The sequence below is a fragment of the Pteropus medius genome, unplaced genomic scaffold, assembly GCF_902729225.1.
Source record: "Pteropus medius unplaced genomic scaffold, Ma_sr-lr_union100, whole genome shotgun sequence".
Classification (NCBI taxonomy): Eukaryota; Metazoa; Chordata; class Mammalia; order Chiroptera; family Pteropodidae; genus Pteropus; species Pteropus medius.
In genome coordinates this window covers 7969597-7993876 of record NW_024340701.1, presented here as the reverse complement: position 1 = coordinate 7993876, position 24280 = coordinate 7969597, and the positions used below count along the sequence as shown (strand labels likewise).

At 35.4% G+C, this 24280-nt stretch overlaps 2 protein-coding genes across 7 annotated transcripts in view; one reads left to right on the top strand and one right to left on the bottom strand.

Annotated features, from left to right (window-relative positions):
* TCEANC2 (transcription elongation factor A N-terminal and central domain containing 2) overlaps positions 1-683 on the bottom strand; it is a 31428-nt gene extending 30745 nt beyond the window's left edge. Inside the window, exon 1 of one of the 3 annotated variants that reach the window (XM_039886938.1) lies at positions 549-683. The gene's annotated coding sequence lies outside the window, so the exon portion shown is untranslated. Of the gene's footprint in view, positions 1-338 lie in introns of all 3 variants that reach the window. The other 2 variants (XM_039886934.1, XM_039886943.1) reach the window with 2 other exon arrangements.
* Positions 671-21983, top strand: TMEM59 (transmembrane protein 59). Of its 4 annotated transcripts, none has more exons than XM_039886901.1 (9): positions 836-1088; positions 4570-4602; positions 5535-5640; positions 7140-7234; positions 8762-8914; positions 10442-10523; positions 11389-11470; positions 14868-14976; positions 20756-21983. In XM_039886901.1, the coding sequence occupies exons 1-9, from the start codon at positions 900-902 to the stop codon at positions 20909-20911; spliced, it is 1005 nt and encodes a 334-aa protein (XP_039742835.1). In that variant the 5' UTR covers positions 836-899; the 3' UTR covers positions 20912-21983. The 4 variants fall into 4 exon arrangements, with proteins under 4 accessions (XP_039742856.1, XP_039742835.1, XP_039742830.1 ...); XM_039886896.1 differs by having other exon boundaries at positions 11386-11470; XM_039886922.1 differs by lacking the exon at positions 4570-4602 and having other exon boundaries at positions 671-1088.
* Positions 21984-24280: the final 2297 nt, after the last annotated feature.

The following is a 24280-nucleotide window of genomic DNA, read 5'->3' as shown; positions in this document are numbered from 1 at the left end:
GAACCTGGTGACTTTTAAAGCCTTTTCCAACTTAGGCTGCGTTGTGGCAGGGTTAGAGTTCCACTGGGTTCAGTGAAGCTCTCTTTAAAAACTATCCCCACCACAGCCACAATCCAAAGGGTTCCACTAGTAACCAGCAATCAACGACCACCTCTAGATCTCAGCAGGATCCTAAGATCAAGCAGCCATCTCCAAGAACTGCTTGGTAGTCAGAGGACCCTAACCGCGACTGTCCTTTTCTGGACCCCCCGGAGCAAAAGTAAACACCATCTCCCTTTGCCCTCAGCAGCCACGAGCCCAGGAAAGGAAATCTAACAGCGGTCTGACAGGAAACCCACCAGGAAAAGCAGCCCTGGTGCAGCTAGGCCGCTCCAGGGAACACCCTCTGAGGCCACCAAGCCTGGACCACGGGTAACGAAACTAAACGGACGCTTCCTTCCAGGGCGGTAGTTTCTCAGAAGAGGACGAGTCCGCCTGCGGAACGCCTCAGGGACACAGCAAACCACACTCCCCAGAATGCACTACGAAGGGAGCGGTTGATACCCCGCCTAAGGCTGCTGTGGTTCTCCCAGACCAACTTTCAGGATCGCGCCGTGCGCCTCCAGCTTGCGGAGAACTACAAGCCCCAGCGTGCTCCGCAAAAGGAAGGAGCCAGGGGGAGCCAGTTCGCTCCAGGACTCGCGATGGTTGGCCCCACCTCCTCTCGCCCACCTAGAAGTTCGTAGACCCAGAGGTGGGGCGGGAGGTGGCAGTTTCGAGCGGGTCTGGGCGGAGCTGAGGAGACAGCTGAGGCGGAAGCGGCGGCCCGTGGGGCGGGGAAGGGGCTGGTCCCGGAAGGAGGAGGAACCTCTGAAAAGAAAACATCAACTAGCTGAGCTGCTGTGACAGAGGGAAACAAAATGGCGGCGGCGAAGGGGAGCTTCTGGGTCGGGGCCCAAGTGGGGCTCCCGCCGCTGCTGCTGCTGACCATGGCCTTGGCCGGAGGCTCGGGAACCGCTTCGGCTGAAGCGTTTGATTCGGTCTTGGGTGATACGGCGTCTTGCCACCGGGCTTGTCAGTTGACCTACCCCTTGCACACCTACCCCAAGGTAGGGCCCGTCTGAACTGGGCTACATCTCCCCTGGCCGCCCATCTCTCCGTTCTCCCGCACTTCTGTCGGCTCTGGAACCTAGCCGTTGAATCCACCATTCAACTGCTGTCTCGCACCTCTGTAACTCTTGTTTTCCACTATCCCACCCGCACCCCGCCCCTACTGTAATTACCAGAAGTTGTGCTGCACCTACCTACCCTGTAAAGGACTGGGGGACACAAAGATGAGTAAGATGCGACTCCTTTCCTCCGGGAGCTTGCGGGGCAGCAGGGGAGACGAGCACTCCAAGGGGGAGGAGGATACTGATGATTAATGTGGGGTCCTCACCTTCAAGGAGCGTAAGAAACGGCGGGTGCGGGGGCCGGGAGCAGATACGCAAGGCCGCAAAAGGTTAGTTCGTAACCTATGTTTACTGAGCGCTTTTCGGGGCCGGGAGCGCGGTCTGTGTTCGGAAAGCCAGGCAAGTAGACAGTTCTACTGTGGTGTGAAATGTATTGAGTCAGCCTAAGGAGTTGGGAGACGCACAGGAAGGGCTTTCCGCCTGTGTTAAATTACTGTGTGCAAGGCGCTGCCACTAGGGACTGGGATAGCTTAGAGAAGAAGCAGGTTTTTGCATTCAAAGAATTTACCATTCCGAGAAGAAGACAGGGGATTCGTAGAGTGGGTAAAGAAATGAGACCGCCCCTCGGGGGAGAGAGGGGTATAGCTTACGGAGAGGAGTGACCCTACTTTCACTCCTTGGTTGTCCGCCACCCCCCACAGCAGGTGCTGCCTTTTCAGCTTCTTGAGAACTCTCCTTACTCAACATTCTAAATTGCATGGTGACTCGCCCACTCTTTCTTATATATGATTTGGGTATATGTTCCCCTTCCTCACTACCTTTATTTATAAGAGCTTTGCTAATGTTGCTGGTCTTTTTCTCTTGGTTTTACTTCATCTCCTCCGTATTGTTTGCTTAACCGCCTGGCTAGCCCTTTTTTGCTCTTTCCAACTACAAAGTGACTACGAGGACAGGTCCAATGAGTTTAGGATGTTTCTTATTGGCAAGTGTTTTCAGGTCTTTGAAATGAAAAGTTGTAAATGCTATCACTTCCCCTGTCTGTTTGCTGCTGTATTTTACATTGGGTGAGGAATATCAATTTTCAAGAAAAAGTGTAGGGGAGGGTATTATCCTAAAATTTTCAGAGACTAATACTAATATAGCAAGAAAGAGAAATGAGGAATTTCAGCTTCCAGACTTAAATCAATGTATAGTGTCCCTAAATACATTATTTTCTTCTCTTCTTATAAACCTCTCAGCTAAGAGGATTGTATGAGGAAACTCATTAATATTGATTTGGCCTGGTTTGGGACAGAGACTTATTTTGTATCATTCCACTGTATGGCTGTGGAGTTTTGTTTGTTCGTTTTGAGATTTTACTAGGAAATTCGTAGTATAAACCAGAATGCTGAGAGAATAAGTAAAAGGATAAACATTTCTGGAACTTTTAGGTACTTGTATAATATCCATTACTTTCTAAAACTCGATGTGATAGCTAAGCCATTTTTACTTATTCTTTAAAGCTGTTCTCACCAGGAACTCAAAATCATCTGGCTCCATGTCCTGAACTTAAAATTTATTAACTATCTGCCCTCTGTTAGCCAGTATCATGGGCAATTTACACCCATTATCCCTAATTCTCACAACCACTCTGCAAGATAGGGTTTTACAACTGATAAAACTGAGGCTCTGTAAGATTGAGTGACTTGCCCATGGTCACATAGCCAAGTAGTGGAGCGGTAGGAATCAGTACTAAAACTAGCTATACTGTGCTGCCTCCTATTAATAAAATTGTATTAAAAATATTTAATTTACTAATTTCACAGATTTCTTTGGCCCACCTATGACTGATTGTGCTTTGCAGTTCAGGAAAAAGTTGTGTTATATAAGAAATGAATTTACAAGGTCACATAGCCTCTCTTGGTCTGTTATTTGTAGCTGGCAGATAGAAATCTTATTAATGACTCTTTCAGAATTAATTATTTGTTGTAATAAAGTATCTTACCTGTTCATAAGGACTTATTTAAAAAATATTATATTTTACCCTTTAACTTTCCTCAAAAGTGCCATTGCATAGTTTGCCTGGATCCAAATACCAGAGACATAAGTCATGTTAATAACAAAGCTAACTAGAGCCAGCCTGCCATTTTTTTTAACAAAGTGTGGGCTCTGGAACCATGCAAACCTGAGTTCCATTCCCAGCTCCACTTTTATTATCTGTATGTCCTCTCTGATCACTTAACTTCTCCTGACTTCATTTTGTCAGCTGTTAAAAAAAAAACAAAAACAAAAAAAACCTCACACCTTGCAGAGCTAGTGTGAGGATTAAAGATACTATATGTGGCATTCTCAGCACAGTGCCTAACACATGGCAGTTTCTTATTATATGGCATGAAACCAGTTTGGTACATATAGTATTAGTAGTACTGAATAATGAGAGAATACTTAGCTTGACTTACCTCAGGATAATGCATATAAAATCTATAAATAGTATCGAGATTCCTTGTAATTACTTAGCTGATATTCTGTTTGGTAGGAAACACCATCTCCTTGTACTCTAAATCAGGGGATATGTTTTATAAAAGCTTGCCAGTCATTTGGGATACATAGGGCATGAATTATTTCCTTGAAGTAATAAAACATGTACTTGGAACAAGAATGTGATTCTTCATAGCTACCTGTTGAATGCATACTCTGTGCCAGGTGTTGTATAAGATGTTAAGTGTTACTACAGTGCCTGGCACATTGTGGGTGCTCTTTAAATATATTATTAAAGGTATGTCTATTTATTAGATAGTGTAGCATAATATTAATGATATTGTGAGTATAAAATGTGTAATCCTCATATTCCAGATTGACGTAAAAGTATTGTCCCTGTTTTACAGCTAAGGAAACAGGCTGAGAGAGATTAAGTTACTTGTCCAGGGTTTTACAGAATAAATGGTGAGGCTGCGCTTCAAATCTAAGCTCTTTTCACCATGCCATACTCTCTTCTGAGAAGAGTACTGGAGGGCTTATTGGGTTGGTTTAACAGAAGAAAATATCTGAAAATGAAATAGTATGCATTATAGCTCATACTAATGAGCTGATGCTTCCTCTGTGCAATATCAGGAAAGATGTGGGGCTCCTAATACATGAGAATTCTTCCATTGTTTTACAAAGCCTGCAAAAGCAACTCAGGTATGAAATTTATTTTAATTGTTAAAAGTCTTTCAATTTCATCTTAACAATAAATGCAACTAGAACTGAGGTCCAAAAATGTGCTACCTTCAAAGCTATATAATAGATCTTATTTAATATTAGACTGCAGTCATCTCTTCCTTATGGATTGCTGCTTCTGCATAAATTTTACTAATCCTCCTGCTGGAAAGAAATGCATACCTTTATATTCCATTGGTTGCTAACTGGTATATGCACATGCTGTTTCCTTCCTTATTAGGTGCCTGCCAGTTTGTACACAGTGGATCACACAGTAAGTTGAGGGGGCTCCCCCACATACTGATTTGTTTCAAATACTCTATTTCATTGAAGAAAGCCTGTTGAAGACATTGTCATAAGCAATTAACATTTTCCAGTGATGAAGAATCTATTCTGTCTTCAGCTCCCATACACGTACGATGTTGTGTGTAACTATTGTTTTCTATTTTTAAAATCTATTATGATTAACACTACCACCATTTATTGAGCACCTCTTATGTCTCAGGCACTGTGCTAGGATAGCGGTCTTCCAGCATTATTGAGGGAGCTGGCGATAATTTATAGCTATTATCTCCTTTTATGATGAGAAAACTGAGATTTAGATAGACAGAGTAACTTGTGCAGGGTCACTCACCTCTGGCTGATTCTATTGGCCTTTGCCATACATCACACTGTTGCTCTTGCTTGTGTTTTCCGTTAAAGTGAGCCAAGTTTTAAAAATCCTTTCATGTACGAGTTTTTATAGATGTACACCTCACTTCGTAGGGGTCTTTATAGCCATGTGAAGCTAATCATGATACTTTTTCTAATAAGCCTGCTTACATATAAATATTTATGTGGCAGGAGTATGCCATTGGTCCTAAGGTATTTACTTATTCATTTCTACCTCTGTTAAACTTACGTTTGTCACTGTTATTTTTATTTTCAGTTTTTTCCTCACAAAATATGACCACAGAATATAGGAAAAAAGTGATTTTACCCACTAGGCTTCTTTTTTGGGTATCACTTTAAAAATAAGAAACTAAAGCCTCTTCATATAGCGGAGGTCTTAGGTATTACCTGGCTCTTATCATTTTTCTTTCAGTTATAAAATTTATTAGACAGTTTATAATAAACCCTACTAACTTTGCTTTCTTTTTGACCTTTTTTTCCTCTGAGGGAAAAGTACTATTTTTTGGTAATCCTCTCTATTCTTGAATTCCCTAGGAAGAGGAATTATACGCATGTCAGAGAGGTTGCAGACTGTTTTCAATTTGTCAGTTTGTGGATGATGGAATTGATTTAAATCGAACCAAATTGGAATGTGAATCTGGTAAGATGCTAGGCTAATGACATCAGCAGTATATAACATTTGTGTTTTCTCTGAGTTGTGTTATATTTTTAATGTATTTTCCTCAGAAAATGACAAGCATAATGTTTAATGCATAATGTTTTAATAGCTTCTGCTAGAAATTTCATGGGCTTTAAATTTTATCTATTTGTTGAGACAGTATTTATTTTGTACTGTGGATAGGACACCTTTGTTTAACTGAGTATTTGGTTTAGAAAAATGCAGTAGTAATTACCCTTCTCATAATTCATTGCTACCTTTTCAGTGGATAGTATAATTTTCCTAAGCTTTTCAATCATAGACTAGTTGACTTAGTGCCAAGTTTTTTACTGAATCAGGCCTTTGACTTAGTATTTACTAGTGTATTCTTTGTGGATCATGCCAATAAAAAATGTAACCAGAGTCTTTGTCATCTCTTAAACCACTATTCTTACCTTTTGTTGAAAGAGATGCGTTTAATAAAAGAAAACTGTAATCAGGACAACATTGCCATTTAACTTTTTAAAGAACTATGATGGAATTTTTCCATTCATTACATTACACTGTTTATTCAATATAGCAGGAAGTGCCTTACTTCCTATCACTATGCCATGACTCACATCCAGCCCGTGATATAACCTTATTTTTAAAGGCTCAGTCTCCTAACCAGCCATCTTTATGTGTGCATAATGCTGTTCAGTTTATTATCCAACATCTTCAAGAAATATATTACAAATACATAACTGGGTTGAGAAGAAAAGTAAGATTGTTATAGTGGTAAAGTGTTCTATCACAAGAAAGAAATGGCTCTGGTGAACTAAATGAAGAGAGTGTGTATGGTAGAGACCCATTTCAACTTCAGACTCCTGCTGTAGAACATTTTCTAAGTTCCATTTTCTCAAAATTTAGAGTGTTAGACTGATTGCTTTGTTTTATTTTTCCTTGTCAGGTGAGTACCCTTGCTTCTCAACTAAATGATCCAGTTCTGAACAATAAGATATTAAATTTGTGTAAATCACTATATTATTTTGTTCAGCCCCATGAAGTAGATGGTTGTATTTCTATTTTAGACATAATGGAAATCAATAGTCAGAGAGGTTAAACAGCTCAGCCCAGGTCACATACACAGCCAACAAATGATGGAGCCAGAACTTCAGAATGCCTGTCCAGTGTTTTCTCCACTATGCAAATCTTAGCTATGAGGCTCCCCTCATGTGAATGTCATATAGCTGGAGTCTGAGTGTGTAATTAGTAGATTTATACCTGAAACATTTGACTTGTGGAAGGTAAAAGATAGATGTTTTATTAAAATAATACATTTGCTACTGTTACCAAATTTGGAAATTCCTATTGATGAAATGTTTTATAAGAAATTTCTTCATAAAATGCCAAATCCCTTTTCTCTCCTCCTCCCTTTCCCCCTCTCTCTCTCTCTCTCTCTCTCTCTCTCTCTCTCTCTCTCTCTCTCTCTCTCTCGTAATTTGACTGTTTTTCTCTTACAGCATGTACAGAAGCATATTCCCAATCTGATGAGCAATATGCTTGCCATCTTGGTTGCCAGAATCAGCTGCCATTTGCTGAATTGAGACAAGAACAAGTACGGAACAATACTAATACTGCCTTTCAAAATTGCCTGCTTAGGTTATACTCACTTGTACTGAAATGTTTATAACCTATTTGATCCTATTTTAGTATTATATTTTATAATTAGTTTTCAGCAAACAGATTATATGTTTACAAATAGAAATATCAATTATACTTTTGTATAATGCTTTACTGTTAAAAGATATGTTCACATCCATAATCTCATTTTGTTTTTTCTCATGGTCTAGTGAAGATACTGTCCCCATTTTACGTAAGAAAAAACTGAGGCTCAGGGAAATTGATAGTTCAGAGTCCTTTTTTTTCCATCTCAACTGCAATTGCCTTAGCTCAGACTGTCATCATTTCTCATCTATATTACTAAATTAACTTCCAAACTATTTTCCCACTATAACCCCTTCTGCTTTCTCTTTTAGTCTGTGTCCAGATATTAATTTTCTCAATTGGAGTCTCATCATGTCATACTCCTATCTTATATACTTTAGTAGCTTCCCACTGCATACAGGTTTAAGTCCAAACCACTTATCACAGCCTGGCTCCTGATTACCTACCGTTCCTATGTCATCTGTTATATTTCTCCACCCCTTGTACTCTATACTCCAAACATGTGCTTTCTTAATTGTATTAACTTTTGCATAGATAATATAGCCACATGGTACAAAACTCAAAAAGTAAAAAGAATATAGAGTGAAAAGTGTCCTATCTCTGTATGTCTTAGGCACTTACTTGTCCTCCATTAAAGTAGACAGGGTTACCAGTACAGATAGATTATGTATATACAAAGATATAGTTTTTTTTAAATATAAATATACATAAAGAATATTTTTTTAACTACATAATATTCCCTTGTATGGATGTATCACTTTTTAAGTATTCCCTTATTTGTGGATATATAGATTGTTTCTAATCTTTTTCACTTAAAAATGATATGCATATTTTGTACATTTATGAGTCAGAATTGGAGAGGAGATAATATCAATTAATGTTAAGATCTTACCAGTAGCTTACTACATGTATATTCAGCCCATAAATACTTCTCTCATCCTGCCCTGTTATTAGATGTTTCACATTTTATACATATATTCTTTTGATTGATCGATTGATTTTTTTCCTTTCTCTTTCCATCAGTGTTCATTAATACATGATTTCTTTTTCATGAAAGCATTAAAGATGAGAATTGTATGATTTATCCCTTTCCCTTCTATCTATTGAGGCCTTATTTAATCAAATCTTAAAATTCTCCACATTTTTGGACCTGATTCAGAAGGTTTTTATTCTGATACAGGTGACAAGCAGTTTACAGATATGTTTGGTGGCAAATTCAAAGGATTTTAAGCTTTACCATAGTTAATTTGCATAGATAACTAAGAGTTTCCTCTGATGCTAACAATTATAGCAGATTCACTTAATTGTTTATACTCTGTCCCAATAAGGATTTGGAGAATCTTAATTATGTTGCTCTCTTGAATATACATATACAAAAAATAATATATTTATCATAATTTAATTTTATTTTTTAAAGCTCATGTCTTTGATGCCGAAAATGCATCTACTCTTCCCTCTAACTCTGGTAAGGTCATTCTGGAGTGACATGATGGACTCTGCACAGAGCTTCATAACCTCTTCATGGACTTTTTATCTTCAGGCTGATGATGGAAAAATAGTTATATTCCAGGTGATAACTGTGCTTCATAGATTAATCTAAATACCAATGATAAATGTATATGTCTTAAATTAATGTCTTGGCATAGAGCATGTATTCAGTTGCAAATATTTATCATGAAATAATAATTATTTATTTGGTCTAATGTAAACTTTGGGTATCACAACGCAGTGACTTACCCTCTCTCTGCCCATTGGAAGTCTATCTAAAGATCATCGGTCTTTGTCTAACAAGAACTCTTTGAGTTTTCTAAATTTTATAGTGGTTAAGTTGATAAGATGAAACCTCTAGATATGGGAGATAAGAATAATCAGTATACTTTGAATATAAATAGTGGCATGAATATACATCACGTGGATATTAGAGAAAAGCAATACGACATAATTTTTGTTGTTTTTCGTGCTTTTCCTCATAACTCTTATAAGAAGCTTCTTGAAAAAGCAGAGTTACCTTCTAGAGGAGTAACTTTTTCCTACCTCATTATTTACTATGTGATATGATAATAATAGTAGCTATTTCTTGAAGGTTCTTATGTACTAGGGATTTACATATTTTATCTTAAATCTTTAAACAACTTCAGGAGGTTGTATTATTCCTATTTTATTGATGAGGAAACAGAGTCTAACTTGTTTAAAGTCACCCTGCCAATAAGTAACAAGAATAGGCTTCAGACTCAAGTCACTTTAGCTTCAAGGCTCATATACCATTATACCGTGCTGTCTTCTTTTTAATGCCATAGTTGAATTCTTCATGTTCACCAGCCCACAAATTATGTTGTGGCACTGTCTTTCTCGTAATACTAAGTAAAGTGAATCTTTTAATTGTTATTGCTAATTGAGTGGCTTACTATAAGGCTAGTATGTGATTTTTAGCACTATCTTGAGCCTTGGGTCTCTAATAAGTAAAACAAAGAATTTTCTCTGAATCTGTCTTAAAACTACTTAAGTTAAAGCTTAGGTTGACTCTTAGAGTGGAGGCCTCATTTATTCCTGATTAGATGTGAAATTAGCTCTTTTTCTCTTTGTGTCAACTTGAGTATAACTAGGATAGAGATGAGTGATATATGTAAAGTATAGAGTTTTTAGTTGTAATTTATGAATTACTCATACTTAAGGATGGAATATTTCAGATGAGAAAAAATAGAGATAATAAGCATTTAGCCAAAAATGTTGACAGTCTGCTAAACTATTGCTGATCAACTAGAATTAGAACTCATTTTTACAGGATATGATATTTAATGCAGTATGTTGTAATTTGTCCTTCTCTTTTTTTCTCTTTTTTAAAAAATGTTGTCAGGAAATTAAACTGACTAAATACTTGATGGTGCGAGAAATCTGTCTGTTTCTTTGTAAGGCACTAGATCTGATGTTTAGGATGTGCAATTAAAATATATTGTGGTTAATGTGTTTTATTTTTTATACCATATTTCTGTTACTTTTACTCAATTTGAATATTTATAGAGATGATGTGTTATAGAACTTGCTACTGAGAAAGGCTTAAGAAGTACAAATGACTTAATTGCTTTCATTATCATTTTAGTCTAAGCCAGAAATCCAGTATGCAACACAGTTGGAGCAGGAGCCTACAAATTTGAAAGAATCATCACTAAGCAAAATGTCCTGTAAGTTTTAAGTTGCTTGGGATAAAAACATTAGCAGTCAAATCTGGTCGTGGTAGAATTGGTTGTGTGATTGTTTTTACACCAATGGAAGACGAACAAATAATTTCTAAAATAGTGGTTCTCAAACTTTAATGAACATTTGGATTGGAGAGCTTGTTAAAACAAATTTTTGAGACCCCACATCCAAAATTTCCAATTTTACTAGATCTGGGACAAGACCTGAGAATTTGCATTTCTAACAAGTTCTCAGATTTTGTTAATGCTGCTGGTCTGGGGACCATACTTTGGGAACTACTAGTCTAAAAACATTTAGTTTGCTTTGAAGGATGTTTTGAATATAAACTAATGAAATATTCTGATATTTCCCAATAAACTTACTAGTGAAACGACCCTGAAAGTGTGAGTTCTTAATCTATTTCTATTTCTATACTAGAAGTGAATTTTAACTCATAGGAATATAAAACATCAAGCTAAAGCTCAGCTTATGTTTTAAAATGTACTAGCTCATACCTTCTTTTTAGATACTGACTTAATTAACTTTCTCATTATTTTGGTGGGTAGATAATAACATAAAGCAATCTTTAACTTTAGAACAAACCAAAGTCTGTTGCTCAAGTCTACATGTAATTAAATTGAAAGCATCAATGGCAATGAGAATTCGAAAATAAAATAGGAAATCCTTAATGCAGTAGAATATCCAGGTAGTGTTTGATGTGCCACAGGAATTTGCATTCATTATAAAATGTATCAGATTACACTTAAAGACAACTGAATATCTATACAGTGTACAGATCTAGAATTAGTCATTTGAGACTGTCTTTTAGAGTATAGGATATCATAAACATGTACCTTGTTATTTCAGCAGATCTACAAATGAGAAGTTCACAAGCACAGAGAAACTATCTTGAAGATGGAGAAAGTGATGGCTTTTTAAGATGCTTCTCTCTGTATGTATTCCTCTTCATTTATGCATATAAGAGATCAAATCCGGCTTGTATCAGAGAGATATGTTCTTTTTTCTTATTTTTAAGTTATTGTTAGCCATTCAAAAGTACCTTTTCCCTACCAAATTTGTAGTTTTGGATATCTTACTGTCTTTAAAAGGTAATATGCATAGTACTGTAATAAAACCCAAGCAAGTAGTTTTCTTTTTACAGTACACAAGCTTTCTTGTTAGGATTCCTTGATTTATCTTAAGAAATGTGCTTCTCCAGCCATTTAAATTAAGCTTTAATTTTAAAGTATATGTTAATGGTTTGGGGGTTGGATTTTTGTTTTTAGCTACATGGCTACACGCAAAGCTAGGGGAGGTAGAAAAGTGCTTTAGATTAAGGAGGGCTTCGTGTTCTATATACTAAGATGTGTCAGCTCTATGCCAAGGATTCTTAAGTATGGAAAAGTGGGTAGGCAGTGGTAATGCGTACCTTATGCACTCTTCCTAGGAATATCAAGCCTTCTGAGGATGAAGGTCTTATCAAAGTATGTGTGCTTCCACTCCTCAAGAATTCTGATATGAGCCTTCCCCAAACACCCCCCATTAAAGAAAAAGAGAAAGCGGACTGTAACACTTATTGATAATTATTTACCCTGTGTCAGGTACCAGGCCAAGCACTTAGGTAGAGCAGTAAGCCAGCTGCTCTGTGGGCTGTTCTATTTCAGGTGTAACACTGCACTAGTCTAAACTGTATGCTTCCTGTAATTTTTTGTGATAGAAATAGTTTCTTGACAGGTTTTATCATATCAGTGTGGTTACATTGGAACCTAGAAAGTTAATGCCTTTTACTGAACAAATTTCTATGCTGGGTGAGAGAATGAAGATTTAACTTTAAATTTTCCCTTCTCTTCATTTCTAAACCTGCTTTTGACTGTGTACAGAAAAACAGCAATTTTTCTTTGCATTATTTAGGATTTTGTTTTTTGCAGTTTGATACTTTTATGAAAGCTATGTAATTGTCTAATCTTAAGTTATGATTTAGTCTCAGTACTATACAACCTGGCATCTTATTGGTGACTTAGTACCTTTTAACATTTTGTCTTATTTATGTTATTTTAAATCTAACATTTTAAAAATAATTTTATAGATGTTTAACTTAGGAAACAACTAACTATAGCTATAAATTCAATCCTATGAAATTTCTGCATATAAACATGAATTATTATAATACTATCCTACATTTTAATAAAAAGTATTCTTTTTTAAATGCTTTTTCCCCTCAGTGATCTCATCTGACTCTTAGAACAGTATACCCTGTGATAAGTAGGTAGATCAGAGAGGTGAATCAACTACCCCCAAAGTTATACATTTACTATGTTAAAATTCAAACCCAGGTTTTCTAATTCTACATCTTCTACTCATCCTGTTGTGCCATCGCTATCTACTTTCTAAATGGTCATGGTTTTCCATGATTGCATGCAAGATCACCAGTGAGTGGAATCTGGTCTTCTAACTCTTACTACAGTGCTTTTTATTGTACCACATAGCTGTTATGAAGGTACCCTTGCCTTCCACAATAGAAATTGAGATCGCACTCATTTTTTCACTTGCCATTTCTTTTTCCAGAGTCTGTTATATACCAGGCAGTGTTTTAGGGACTTGAGACCTAAGAAAAGATGTTCTGTCTCTGCCTCTGTGGAGTTTTTAGGTCTAGCATGGTATGGTAGAGACAAGCATGCAAATAATGAACAACACAATAATAATTGCTGTATATTGTATACACATATATACACCTCTCATATACACAGTACAGAGAGTATACCTAAGTCTGTCAGAGGTTTCAAAAGGAGAATTTACAGATAAGATGAAAGTAAGTCTTAATGATGAATAGAGATTTTTGCTATTTACTTCACATTTGTTTAATTATTTTCAGCTATGCTGGCTTCCTAAAGAATGTATAAAATACATTAATACATGTGAAGAATCAGGTGAATCGGAGATTTGACCAGGCTAGAGAGACAGAAACTAGATAAGAGCAGGAAAGTAATCGTTTTAATATCAGGAAGAATCCTGGACCAGATTTGAGAACTTTGGTAAATCAGGCAAGAAATTATGAGGCCTGAACTAGGGCAATGGATAAGGAGAGCAAGAGAGAATGGTGATAGTCAAGAATCTGTAGGATTGTTTTGTTGTGGAGGTTGAAGAAGCAAATTGACTTTATAAAATGAGCTCCAGTTTTCCTTCTTAACTAGTTGTTACTGGAATCCACATATCAAATATATCTTTCTCATTTCATGGAAGGGAATTCCTTAGTACCCAGATTAGAGCTGGAATATGTAAATTAGGTATTTTTTATTAAAAAATATTTTTTACTCTATTATCTTTCTAAATTGGAATACTTAAAACATCACATAGGAGTTTCTGCTTTTAGATGCAGTGCATTTTCTGCCTGTTTTGCTAGGAGACGAACAATGACTATACATATTTTTTCCTTAGCATGTTCAAGTTTTGACAAACCATCAAGTGAATGGGTTATGGTGGTAAGTCCAGGTATTTTATTAGTGTTGTATGAGCACAGATATGAAAATTGGACTACCTGTTTTAAATCCATAGTTTTTCAGAATTAGACTCTTAACTATCTAAAAATAGCTTGATTTTTTTCCTGTTCCTGGAATCTTTATAGTTTGGCAAATATTAGGTCAATTATGGGAAGAGCTTTAGTTGCTGATTCTTGTAACTGGCTTTCTACCTGAAGATATTTTAATCATAAAAGAAAATATAACTATATCTTTACTAAGATATACTGTTATAGGTACAGAATGCCCTCATAATAGATGTACTCTTGTAAATTGAAATATACATCAATTGTAGCAAATTAAGTATTTGAACTATTCTAGAAAAGCTAACTTCTGGAAGCCTCTTGTGGATCCCTTTATAAAACAAATGATTTCATAATTTACCTATTCTACACCTTAACTCTGGAATATTGAATTTTCTTAAAGCGAGTATCATCATAATATCTTGCAAAATAATATATATGACATTTTTATAGTAGTGTACTATTTATAGGACAATTTCATTTGTCTTATTTCATTTAGTATTTCAATACCCTTAACAGTAATTTGCTCTAATTTTTTACATTTAGCAGAGCCAGTATGTCTGATTTTTTAAATTACAAAAGTGATACAGCATGTTACAGAAACTTGAGAAATGGAGGAAAGGACATTGTGCCGCCCTAATATAATAGCTATTATATTTCCTTTTATAAATATGTTTTTAAAAATAGTTTTAAGGATAGTACACTAAAGTTTTAATTGTATTATTAAACTAAGTACATAAGGTTGATTGCTTTTAATTATTATCTCCTATTAATGAAATTTTAAAATGACTAATTGTTGATATTTTTTCAGTAACTCTGGGTGGATTTTAACCACAACTCTTGTCCTCTCGGTGATGGTATTGCTCTGGATTTGTTGTGCAACTGTTGCTACAGCTGTGGAGCAGTATGTTCCCTCTGAGGTAAATTTAATTCTAACACTTAGGTCATTGGAAGACTGAGCCATATGATTTACCATTCTAAATGCCTTTTTTGTTTAACGAGAAAAACAAGGCCTCTCTACTAATAGAATGAGAGAAGATCCGGTGGTTTAGTCACACACATGGGGTTTGGCACACATGAAAATTACAAGTTGGCAGCACAAGAATCACTGCTCTTCAGTTTTAGGGTAGTGCTAACTACCATAGTTACATATACGTTGGTTGTTTGAATAAAGTGTCTCCCTCCCTGGTTCTTTGAGACCGAAAAGAACCAGTTGACATCAGTTTCTATGGTGATATTTAAGAAAGAAGACTTTTAGGATCACTTAAAATTTTAAATAATTGCCACAAATCTTAAAGAGTAATTGCTGCTTTAGAAGCAGCAAGACTAGAATGTTTGGGTTTGTGTTAACATGTTCTAGTATATAACTCAGAGAGACAGAAGACTGTCATGACTTCCTTGGTAATTAAAATTTAACTGGCTTAAGAAACATAACTGTTAAGGTAAAGAAGTTTTGTTTTGGGAAAAGTCTGCAATTTGATGATTCAATTTAGCTTTCAAGGAAAGTTATTTATATAACTAAATATAGTATAATAATGTTTATTGATATTAAATCCAGCTGAAGTAAACTTTAGTTCTCTCGTGCCTCCAAAGTGCAATTGAAAAAGAGAGAAAAGAAGAAAGGAGGGAAATTAAAATAGAACCTAATAATAAGCAATTAGCATGTGCCTAGTGTGGTGCTTGACAACAGTCTTAATAGACTATTAAGATATGTTTTAATGTAAGAGTTACACATGAATAATTAAGGTAATATATTTCTTTTTTTTTTTTATTAAAACTATGTGATATAGGCAACTAGAAACTGGGACAGCATAATGTTGTAGTTCTTTAAAATTGACAAAGTATATATCTTACATGTCCAGCAGTACTCTACAGCAGGCTTTAATATCCATTTTGTAGATGAATAAACAGGCTTACAAAGTCTAGTTAACCTTCCTAAGATTACACAGCAATGAAAGTATTGAGGCTAGAATTAAGCTCTTGTCTTTTGACTCACAACTCCTTTGTTTTTTTTCCTGTGTACCATCTTTCCTATGTCTGATAAAGTGGTTAAGTGGCAAAAATAATAAATGTATAAAGTGTTAAGGAAAGCAGAGACTGTGTACTGTAATTATCAATTAAGGCTTTTAGGTAATGTTGATCTTGACCTTAACCTTGAGGAATGGATAGTAAGGTAAGGATTAGTAAAGATTAGGGGGGCCTGGGTGGGCAATTTTCCCAGGTACAGACAAGAATAAGCTTACTGTTAGGGAAGTACTATAAGGAATTGACTTGGTTAAAAGAGCTTAAATTAGGAAATTAAATAAATTGGGTAAAGTTGGACAGGATTGAGAATTGTGGAAGTTGTTAGAAAATGCATAAATTCCTGTAACATTCATCTACTTATGAATGTACTGATGACATCCTCTTGCTGCATTACCTACTTGTGTTCTTGTTTAGTTCTGATGTCCATATTTTAATCATTTTACTGTTCCTTAAAAAATGAATTCTACATCTTACGTAGATTGCCTGTGCCTATTAACTTCCTTTTGAGTTACCCCATGCATTTTAAATCCTATATTAACAAATTAAATACCTATAGTAGTAAATCTTTGAATGGCTGGCCTCAGGTGAAATTTACCTTAAATCTACCACAACCTGGATTCTGGTTCCCAGGCCTACTGACTAATGTTGAGTGCTTTCTACTAGGCACTGTTTTACATGTTTTATATGAATTAGCTCATTTTAGTCCTTTCACTAATTCTGTGAAAAATGGAAATTCTATCTCCATTTTTCCAGATATGAAAACTGCAAGAGAGAGTGTATTAATTGCCCCTGTCACATACTAGTAAGTAGTAGAACCAGAATTTGAACCCATGTGGTATGACTCCAAAGCCAGTATTCTTAAGTTTCTTTAGTGCTTCTGGAATCATAAGTGGAAGAGTTGATTATGTGATTTTTATCAGGAGCTGATCTATGTGTGCCCTCTGACACTAGAAAGATAAACACCACTGAGACTGCATGGTTCGTGTTTTTGAGCCAGGATGCCCAAACTGTCTCTTATCCACATTGTTCTTAGATGGACGTTTCATAGTTTTTCCTCTCACTTCCTTACTTGACTTATGGAAGTGACCTCCTCTTCTAGTGTTTAGTGCCTCTCACTGTGGTGGTCACATCTTATAGATCTGGAGATCTTTCACTCCCTTTCAGATAACTCTTAACCTTTCTTCCTTTTAGATGTTGTCTCTGCTATGATAAATTTTGTTTTGATTGTATAGCTTTAATTCTTTGAGAAATTATCTTCCCTTATTTCTAAGTACATTAAGGAATACCTCACTTTTCCCACTTATACCGCCTAGACCCCTGTGATCATAAAGCCTAAGGCATCAACACCCGTGTGGAGTCCTGTTGATAGCTGCTACATTCTCTCTAAATTCTGCCTTACTGGATGTTACTTTCTTGTCCCTCTCCTGTCTGTAACAATTAAAATTATGGCTGCACCCTTAAAGAGCCTATACTTTTCTAAGGAGATATATTTTCTAGAAAAATGTATGGAAAACAGCCATTTAGATTCACTGCTTTTAGGCTTTACTTTGTACATGAAACCACACTTAGGCTAGGTAATAATGTTTCAACTATATTTTTATTATAAAAATACTGCATATTTAGTGTGGAAATTTGTAAAGTACAGATAAAGGAGCAGAAAAAAAAATCCTTTCATTCAGAAATATTGCGTTGCCATTTTAGTGGATTTCTTTTCAGTATAAATGATTTTTAATACACATTAATGTTTCCTGTTTAAAAATATAGTGTAAGTACTCCTTCCTTGGTATTTTCCCTTTTGTTTACCATAAAAATGAGAACTTAGCATTAGAAAAATTATTCAGTTTTTTTGGCCAAAAGCCACCTATTTTAAACTTTACTTTCATAAAGCCTTTTCAATGATTTTATTTCCGACCCCTCTCCATAGTAACATGAAACTCCATTTTAAGTCCTATAAGTATAATTCATCTATGAGCAGTGTTATTTATATTGTGTTATGTCGTTTACATATATGATCCTTTATGTTTGTAGGAAATCATAAGCTTGTTGAAGGAATATGTCTCTTCAGTACAGACCTGGTTCTTGGAGCTTAAACGTGAAATATAAAAAGCTTCCTTTTCAGTCACTATAAACAAAACTTAAAATGGTGGTAATAAAGATCCGGAATTTTGGTCTTAGAAACTTATGAGTAGCTTTATTTTTCTTATTTAGGAAAGCTCTGAAATAATTTATCTTTAACCTACTTTGCATGTAGTTAGGTAGTCCTCATATATCAAGTTTGCAAAAAATTTCATTTCCTTGGCTAATCTTAAAACAGTGTCATTTTGAATAACGATATAAAGATTTTTATCCTCTTTTCTCCACTTTTTTTCCTCTGTTCCTTCACATTTATGATGTCATTTTTGAAACAGTGGGATGACACTTTTTCTTGTTGAGCTATTTATTTAAGAAAAAAAATAAAGAGTTGTTATCCATAGTGGTCCTTGTCAGGCAGGTCAAACTTGACATATAAGAACAGAGTTCAGCAATATTGGATATTCCTTTCTAGAGATCAGGCAGCCTCAGAAATTTGCAATAGCAACAGTTATTGCTATATTTGTCAAGTCTATGATCCTCTGATTTCATGTGGTCAGCTAAAAAGGGCTTTAGAAGACTCTTAATAACACTTGCATTAGTAAATCACATACATTTATGGATAACTTATGTGCCAGGCTCTGTTTAAGGGGTTAAAGATACAATGAAGAATAGATCAAGATGGAAGATAAATTTTAAAGGCTTCTAGGACTCAGGAAGTAGGGTGAAACATGTTTTAAACTATAATAAATATTTCCTTTGTCTAAAAAACAAGACCAAGAACCTTGCCATTTAGAAGCTATACGTCTCATAAAAGTCAGATGATCAAAAAATAATATAAGTACCACAGCTTTTTAATCTAAATTTTTTTAAGAAACTGAGTTTTAGAAAATATTTAACTTATCTAGATCACATAACTGGTTAGTGGAGAGCCATGCCTGAAACTCAAATATGTATTTACTCACTGAATTTGTTTAACTTTTAGAAGTAATCATGTAACAAATTAAACCTTCTTCTTCCTCACTTCTCAGATAAACAATAATCAATAGTTATTTAAAATTTTCCAGGTAGTTACCATTTTAAAATTTTATCTGCTATTTTTTTGTTTTATCAACTTTAGACATTATTTACTGTCTTCCTACCGATGGATAAGGAATTCCCTTACACTATCTCCTCACCTCACCTCTCTCTCTTTATTTTCTTCCATACTGATGTTTGAAATCATTTAAACAGTTCCTGGTTGCTGTTTCAAGGCCTTTAAATATTGCTAGGTAGAGTTGTGAAAGTTTTTCTTTCACAATGACCCAGAGCAAATGATCACATGTTAATTCTAGGTTTTAAAGAGACCACACTGTATCAGATCCATGTCCAATCCATCCATCACAGAATTTGTCTGGAAGATATTCTCTTACTAGAAAAGTAGAGGATACTGGGCCATTGTTGTTGCAGAAAAGTCGTTGCCTTGAAATAGTAGGCAGCAGACCATATCTGAAACCTGTGCAATTAAGCAACCATCACAGTAGTACTGTTGGAACATTTTTATCACCACAAAAAAAAATCTCATACTCAGTAGTCTCTCCCCATTTCCTCCCAGGTACCACCACCACCACCCTTAGCCATAGTCAACCAATACATGGTCCCTTGTGACTGGCCTCTTTCACTTAGCAGAGTGTTTTCAAGGTTCATCAATGTTGTAGCATGTAACAGTATTGATAGGTACTTAAACTCATAAAGGTGCTCTTTATGCAACATCTTTTAAATGCACCTTTCTAACATTAAGTACTTCTCTGTGGTTTTAGTCTCTTGCCCTGTTAGCACTTCAGTTCTTAACTCATGATTCAGAGAATTGCCATAGGAGTGAGTTAACAAAATCTATCTCATTTCCTAGTAAAAATTTTTCACTTCACTTTTCCTCCTTTAGGAGATAGACCTACATCTAAACAGACCTACTTTCAAAAGATATTAGATACTCCCATTGTACTCCAGTGAGTTTTATGACATTTGCAGTGATTCTGTTTTATGTTTTTATTCTTTTTTTTCTTTTGTTGTGCTATCTTCTCAGATATGATAGTAATAATTTGAGGAGCTTTTATATGTTTGTGAAGACTTTTCTATCAGTGTTAAAATGTTTTTTTATATATTCTTTGTTCTACTCACAGCCGTTTAAAATAGCACATATTTTCCAAATGTATTAAGTTAAAACATTTGGTAGCAGAGAAACTTACCCAAATCATTTGACAGTTTGGTCAGAGAGCTAAGAGTTCAAAGGAATTGATCATTTAAGGCATCAAACATCCAGAATCAATGCTTTCGGTATGACCACACTAAACTCCATTTAAAGTGAGCAATTTTCTTGACACTCAGTTGTTATATTTCTAAATATTTTAAGTTGGGACAAGTGGAAAGTTTTCTTTGGCCATCATTGGCAGCTGCATCACATATCTGTAATACTTTAAGTGAAAGTATTCTTCATTCTTGAAGATGTTTATAGAATTTTTTTTTTTTTTTTTTTACCAAATACCCATAGATTAAATTGTTATTTGAAAACTTAGAGAGGTTCCTAATTATCTAAATTGCTAATATGCATTGATTTTTCTTTTGCAGAAGCTGAGTATCTATGGTGACTTGGAATTTGTGAATGAACAAAAATTAAACAGATATCCAGCTTCTTCTCTTGTGGTTATTAGATCTAAAGCTGAAGATCATGAAGAAGCAGGGCCTCTACCTACAAAAGTGAATCTTGCTCACTCAGAAATTTAAGCTCTTTTTTTTTTTTAAGGAAAAGTGTAATAGACATCTAAATTTCCATTCCTCATAGAGCTTTTAAAAATGGTTTCATTGGATATAGGACTTAAAATCACTAAAAAATGCAAATAAAGTTACCCAAATTTATGAAGACTGTATTTGCTGTAACTTTACCTATAATTTTTTTCTAATAATTTAAGAGATGGATATTTGGGATTGTATTTTAATTTTAATATCTCTAGCCACTTTATTATTATTTGCATTGTTTTGTTTTCTTTTTAGCCAAATTATGTGAGTTGATCATTGTTCTTCCCCACCTCTTACCATGATGCTATCAATCACCTTAGTTAATAAGCTGAATACTCAGTAGAACATGATGCTTCTGCTCAGAAATGGCCCACAACCTATAATTTGAAATTTAGCAGGAAATGCCCTTTAATGACACTACATTTTCAGTTGTATTGAACTGAAATCATTAAAATTTTATTTGAAAAATAAATATGCTGAAATTTGAGTTAATATACTCCTGATTTTCTAGATCTTCCCTCACTTATACCCAACCCATGCGAAAATCATGAAATGTTTTATTTCTGTCTATTGCTATATAATATGACAATTAGGGAACAACTCAAAGCAAAACTGATCCTCTCAGAAGTGCATTTTATGTTATTTGCACAGGCTATAGATTTTTGTTGATGAGTCTTTTCAAAGAACTGTTTTTCTCTGTTAGAAAGCATCTCAAGTATAAGTTTAAAGATATTTTCAGAGAAAACTTTTCATTTTGACAGTAAAATTAGACTCATGGTATAGAATTAAGTATAGATTTCACTTGGCAAAAGCTATTATCATTCCTTTATAATATTATAGATTTAAAAATAAGAATGATATCAGGTAACATAGTATGGCAAAATCTTAACATGATTCAGTGTCATTTTACCATGAAATGTTAAATAACTTTGCAAACTTATTTTCGTTACAGGGGCATGCTGGCACTGCAGTAGTGCTTTTTGTCTAATGAGTGAGTCATATACTAACCTTACAGCCTAAGTCATCAGCTTTGTCTGAGTCAAAAAAAAAAAAAAAAAAATACAATTAACAAGTAAGACCTTGGTCACAAAATGCAGGTTTTGGTTTTAAAAATAGTTTGTCTAGATTTGAAAGATAGAGGTTTACAAAGTATGTGAACACATTGAGATGGGGAAGAGAAGAATTACTAAGCAGTCATCAAGCAGACCTTGTCTCTTATTTATTGTGAGAAAACAGTTACAAAGCATGAGGAGTGATTTGGGGTTCACCCAAAAGCCTGGTCATCTTGTTTCCCACCCATAGTACGTACTCACATTCCTTAATATCACAAACAGGTTTAACTGAAAAATATCCAAGGAAGTAAACTGAGGAGAAATACACAAAATGTAGATTTATAGGAGTCAGTCCACTGTTAAGAAAGCTTTCCCTTATAAAAACAGCAATAAAAGGAATATGTAGATAAAAAGGAGCTATGTGATTGTTCCATATTCTCTCACCAGGCCTTGGTTTTATTTCTCTTCCCAAATAAGATTACCTCTGAGATAATATTTGTCTTGAAAATATTGATCCAAGTGTAGACAAACTCACCACTTTTGTTTATGAGACAATGTGGAAATACCCAGTCATTCCTGGTGTTTCATAGGCATTTAAATACTGTGTCCTGCCTTCTTTTTATTTTAGTATGATTAAACTAGACTGAAATTTTCAAAAATAGTTTTACTTTTAAAAAAAGAAAAATGACCTCCCCTGTATATCCCTCTTGTGTATATATGTATGTGTGTATATATGTGTGTGTGTGTGTGTGTGTGTGTGTGTGTATACATACACAGCATAAAAAGTGTTTGACTTGAAATTCTAACAAAAGCAACCGAACTGAGCCTCCAGGCCCCTTCTAAACAGTTTAGCCCTTCTTAGGCCTAACTTCACTTGTTTCCATGAGACAGGTGTCACCTTTCTTACTGCATAGGGATTTTCCAGCTCCTTGAGAAGCTTGTCTTGGTCCTAGGCATATTCTCTAGACCCTTGAGTCTTTGATTCAGACCTCCCAGATTCCTAAGGTCCTTGATTTAGGTCCCTGGTTGAAGAGACATACTAGTTCAGGCAATTACAAAGATAGTGGTAGTCACCACAATGATCTAGTTCCAAGATTCCCAAACTTTTCACAAAACTTTATGGATACCTTTTACTCATGATGTATATTGGCAAATAAAAAGTTGCCGTATCATCTGGTCTGTTTGGTCTTAGATATTCCTGTGATGCATCATTAGCCAATCGACTGCAGAGCAGCATGTGAAATCTAGTATTTTTACTCTGAACTGATATTCCAGCCAAAAGCAAACAACTTTCTCTCATTATTTGTCTGATGTTGTCTTAGGTAAATGTGTTATTTCCATTCTAATTTTCGAAATATATAAAATAGCTCCATTATAATTTTTGTGATCTCTTAGGTATCTTAGGATCACATATTGGGAACCATTGATATAGAGGTTAATTCTCAACTGAGTCCTTACCATCACCACACAATGGCATTGATTTTGCCCAGATATTCTATTATAGATCTATAGTTTAACCATTGAACCAACCACTTGAGAGTCTGAATGCCAGGCCCTATGCTATGTGATAGGACTGCAACACAAACAAGTACCTGACTCCAGTTGCTCAAAGTCTAAAGAAAGACTACTAATGTGATAGTTGCTGTGAGTGGATAAGCAGAGTACTATGGGAGTACATAAGTACTCTGGGAAGAAGCAATATCCAAGGGTAAACCTGGAGGAAAAGGAGAATTCAAAAAATATAGGGAGTATTCCAGGCAGTGGGGAAGTATGCTCAAAGACCTGGAGGCAAAAGAGTGGGAGAACTACAAGTTGTTTAGCAGGCTGAGATAGAGCAAAAGCTTAGCAATAGATGGGACCAGATAATAAAGGACCTTATTAAACTTGTACTTGCTCCTGAGCATGGTGGGAAGCCATAGAAAGGTCTTAAGCAAGAGGATTATAATGTTTTAGAATGATTCTCAACAACAGAGTGGTGATAGACCAGAGGGGCAAGTCCAGAGACCATCAGTATCTTAGCTCTACAGTAACCTCTAAGACCTATTAAATTTTGTACTTACCCAGACACACAAATAGGAAATTCCATTCCCTTCTCAGAGATTTTTTTTTTTAATGCCTAATATTCCTATTTCATTTTACTTCATGTATATTTTTGAGCTCTTATCTATAAGGCTCTCTGTACATCTACATTTTGTTTGGATGGTAAGCCTAGGACTGGTCTCTGAAACATGGTCACCATCTGAGTGTTGCCAAGCAAACTCGAAAGGCTGTTCCATGGATCCCAAACTTACCAGACTTCATGTTC

Bases quoted from the DNA above. Each gene is read 5' to 3' on its own strand.
- TMEM59 (XM_039886896.1), top strand. From the start codon at position 900: ATGGCGGCGGCGAAGGGGAGCTTCTGGGTCGGGGCCCAAGTGGGGCTC. The intron at 5,641-7,139 runs GTAAGATGCTAG...TTTCTCTTACAG, and splicing joins CAAATTGGAATGTGAATCTG to CATGTACAGAAGCATATTCC. The intron at 10,524-11,385 runs GTAAGTTTTAAG...TTGTTATTTCAG, and splicing joins ATCACTAAGCAAAATGTCCT to CAGATCTACAAATGAGAAGT.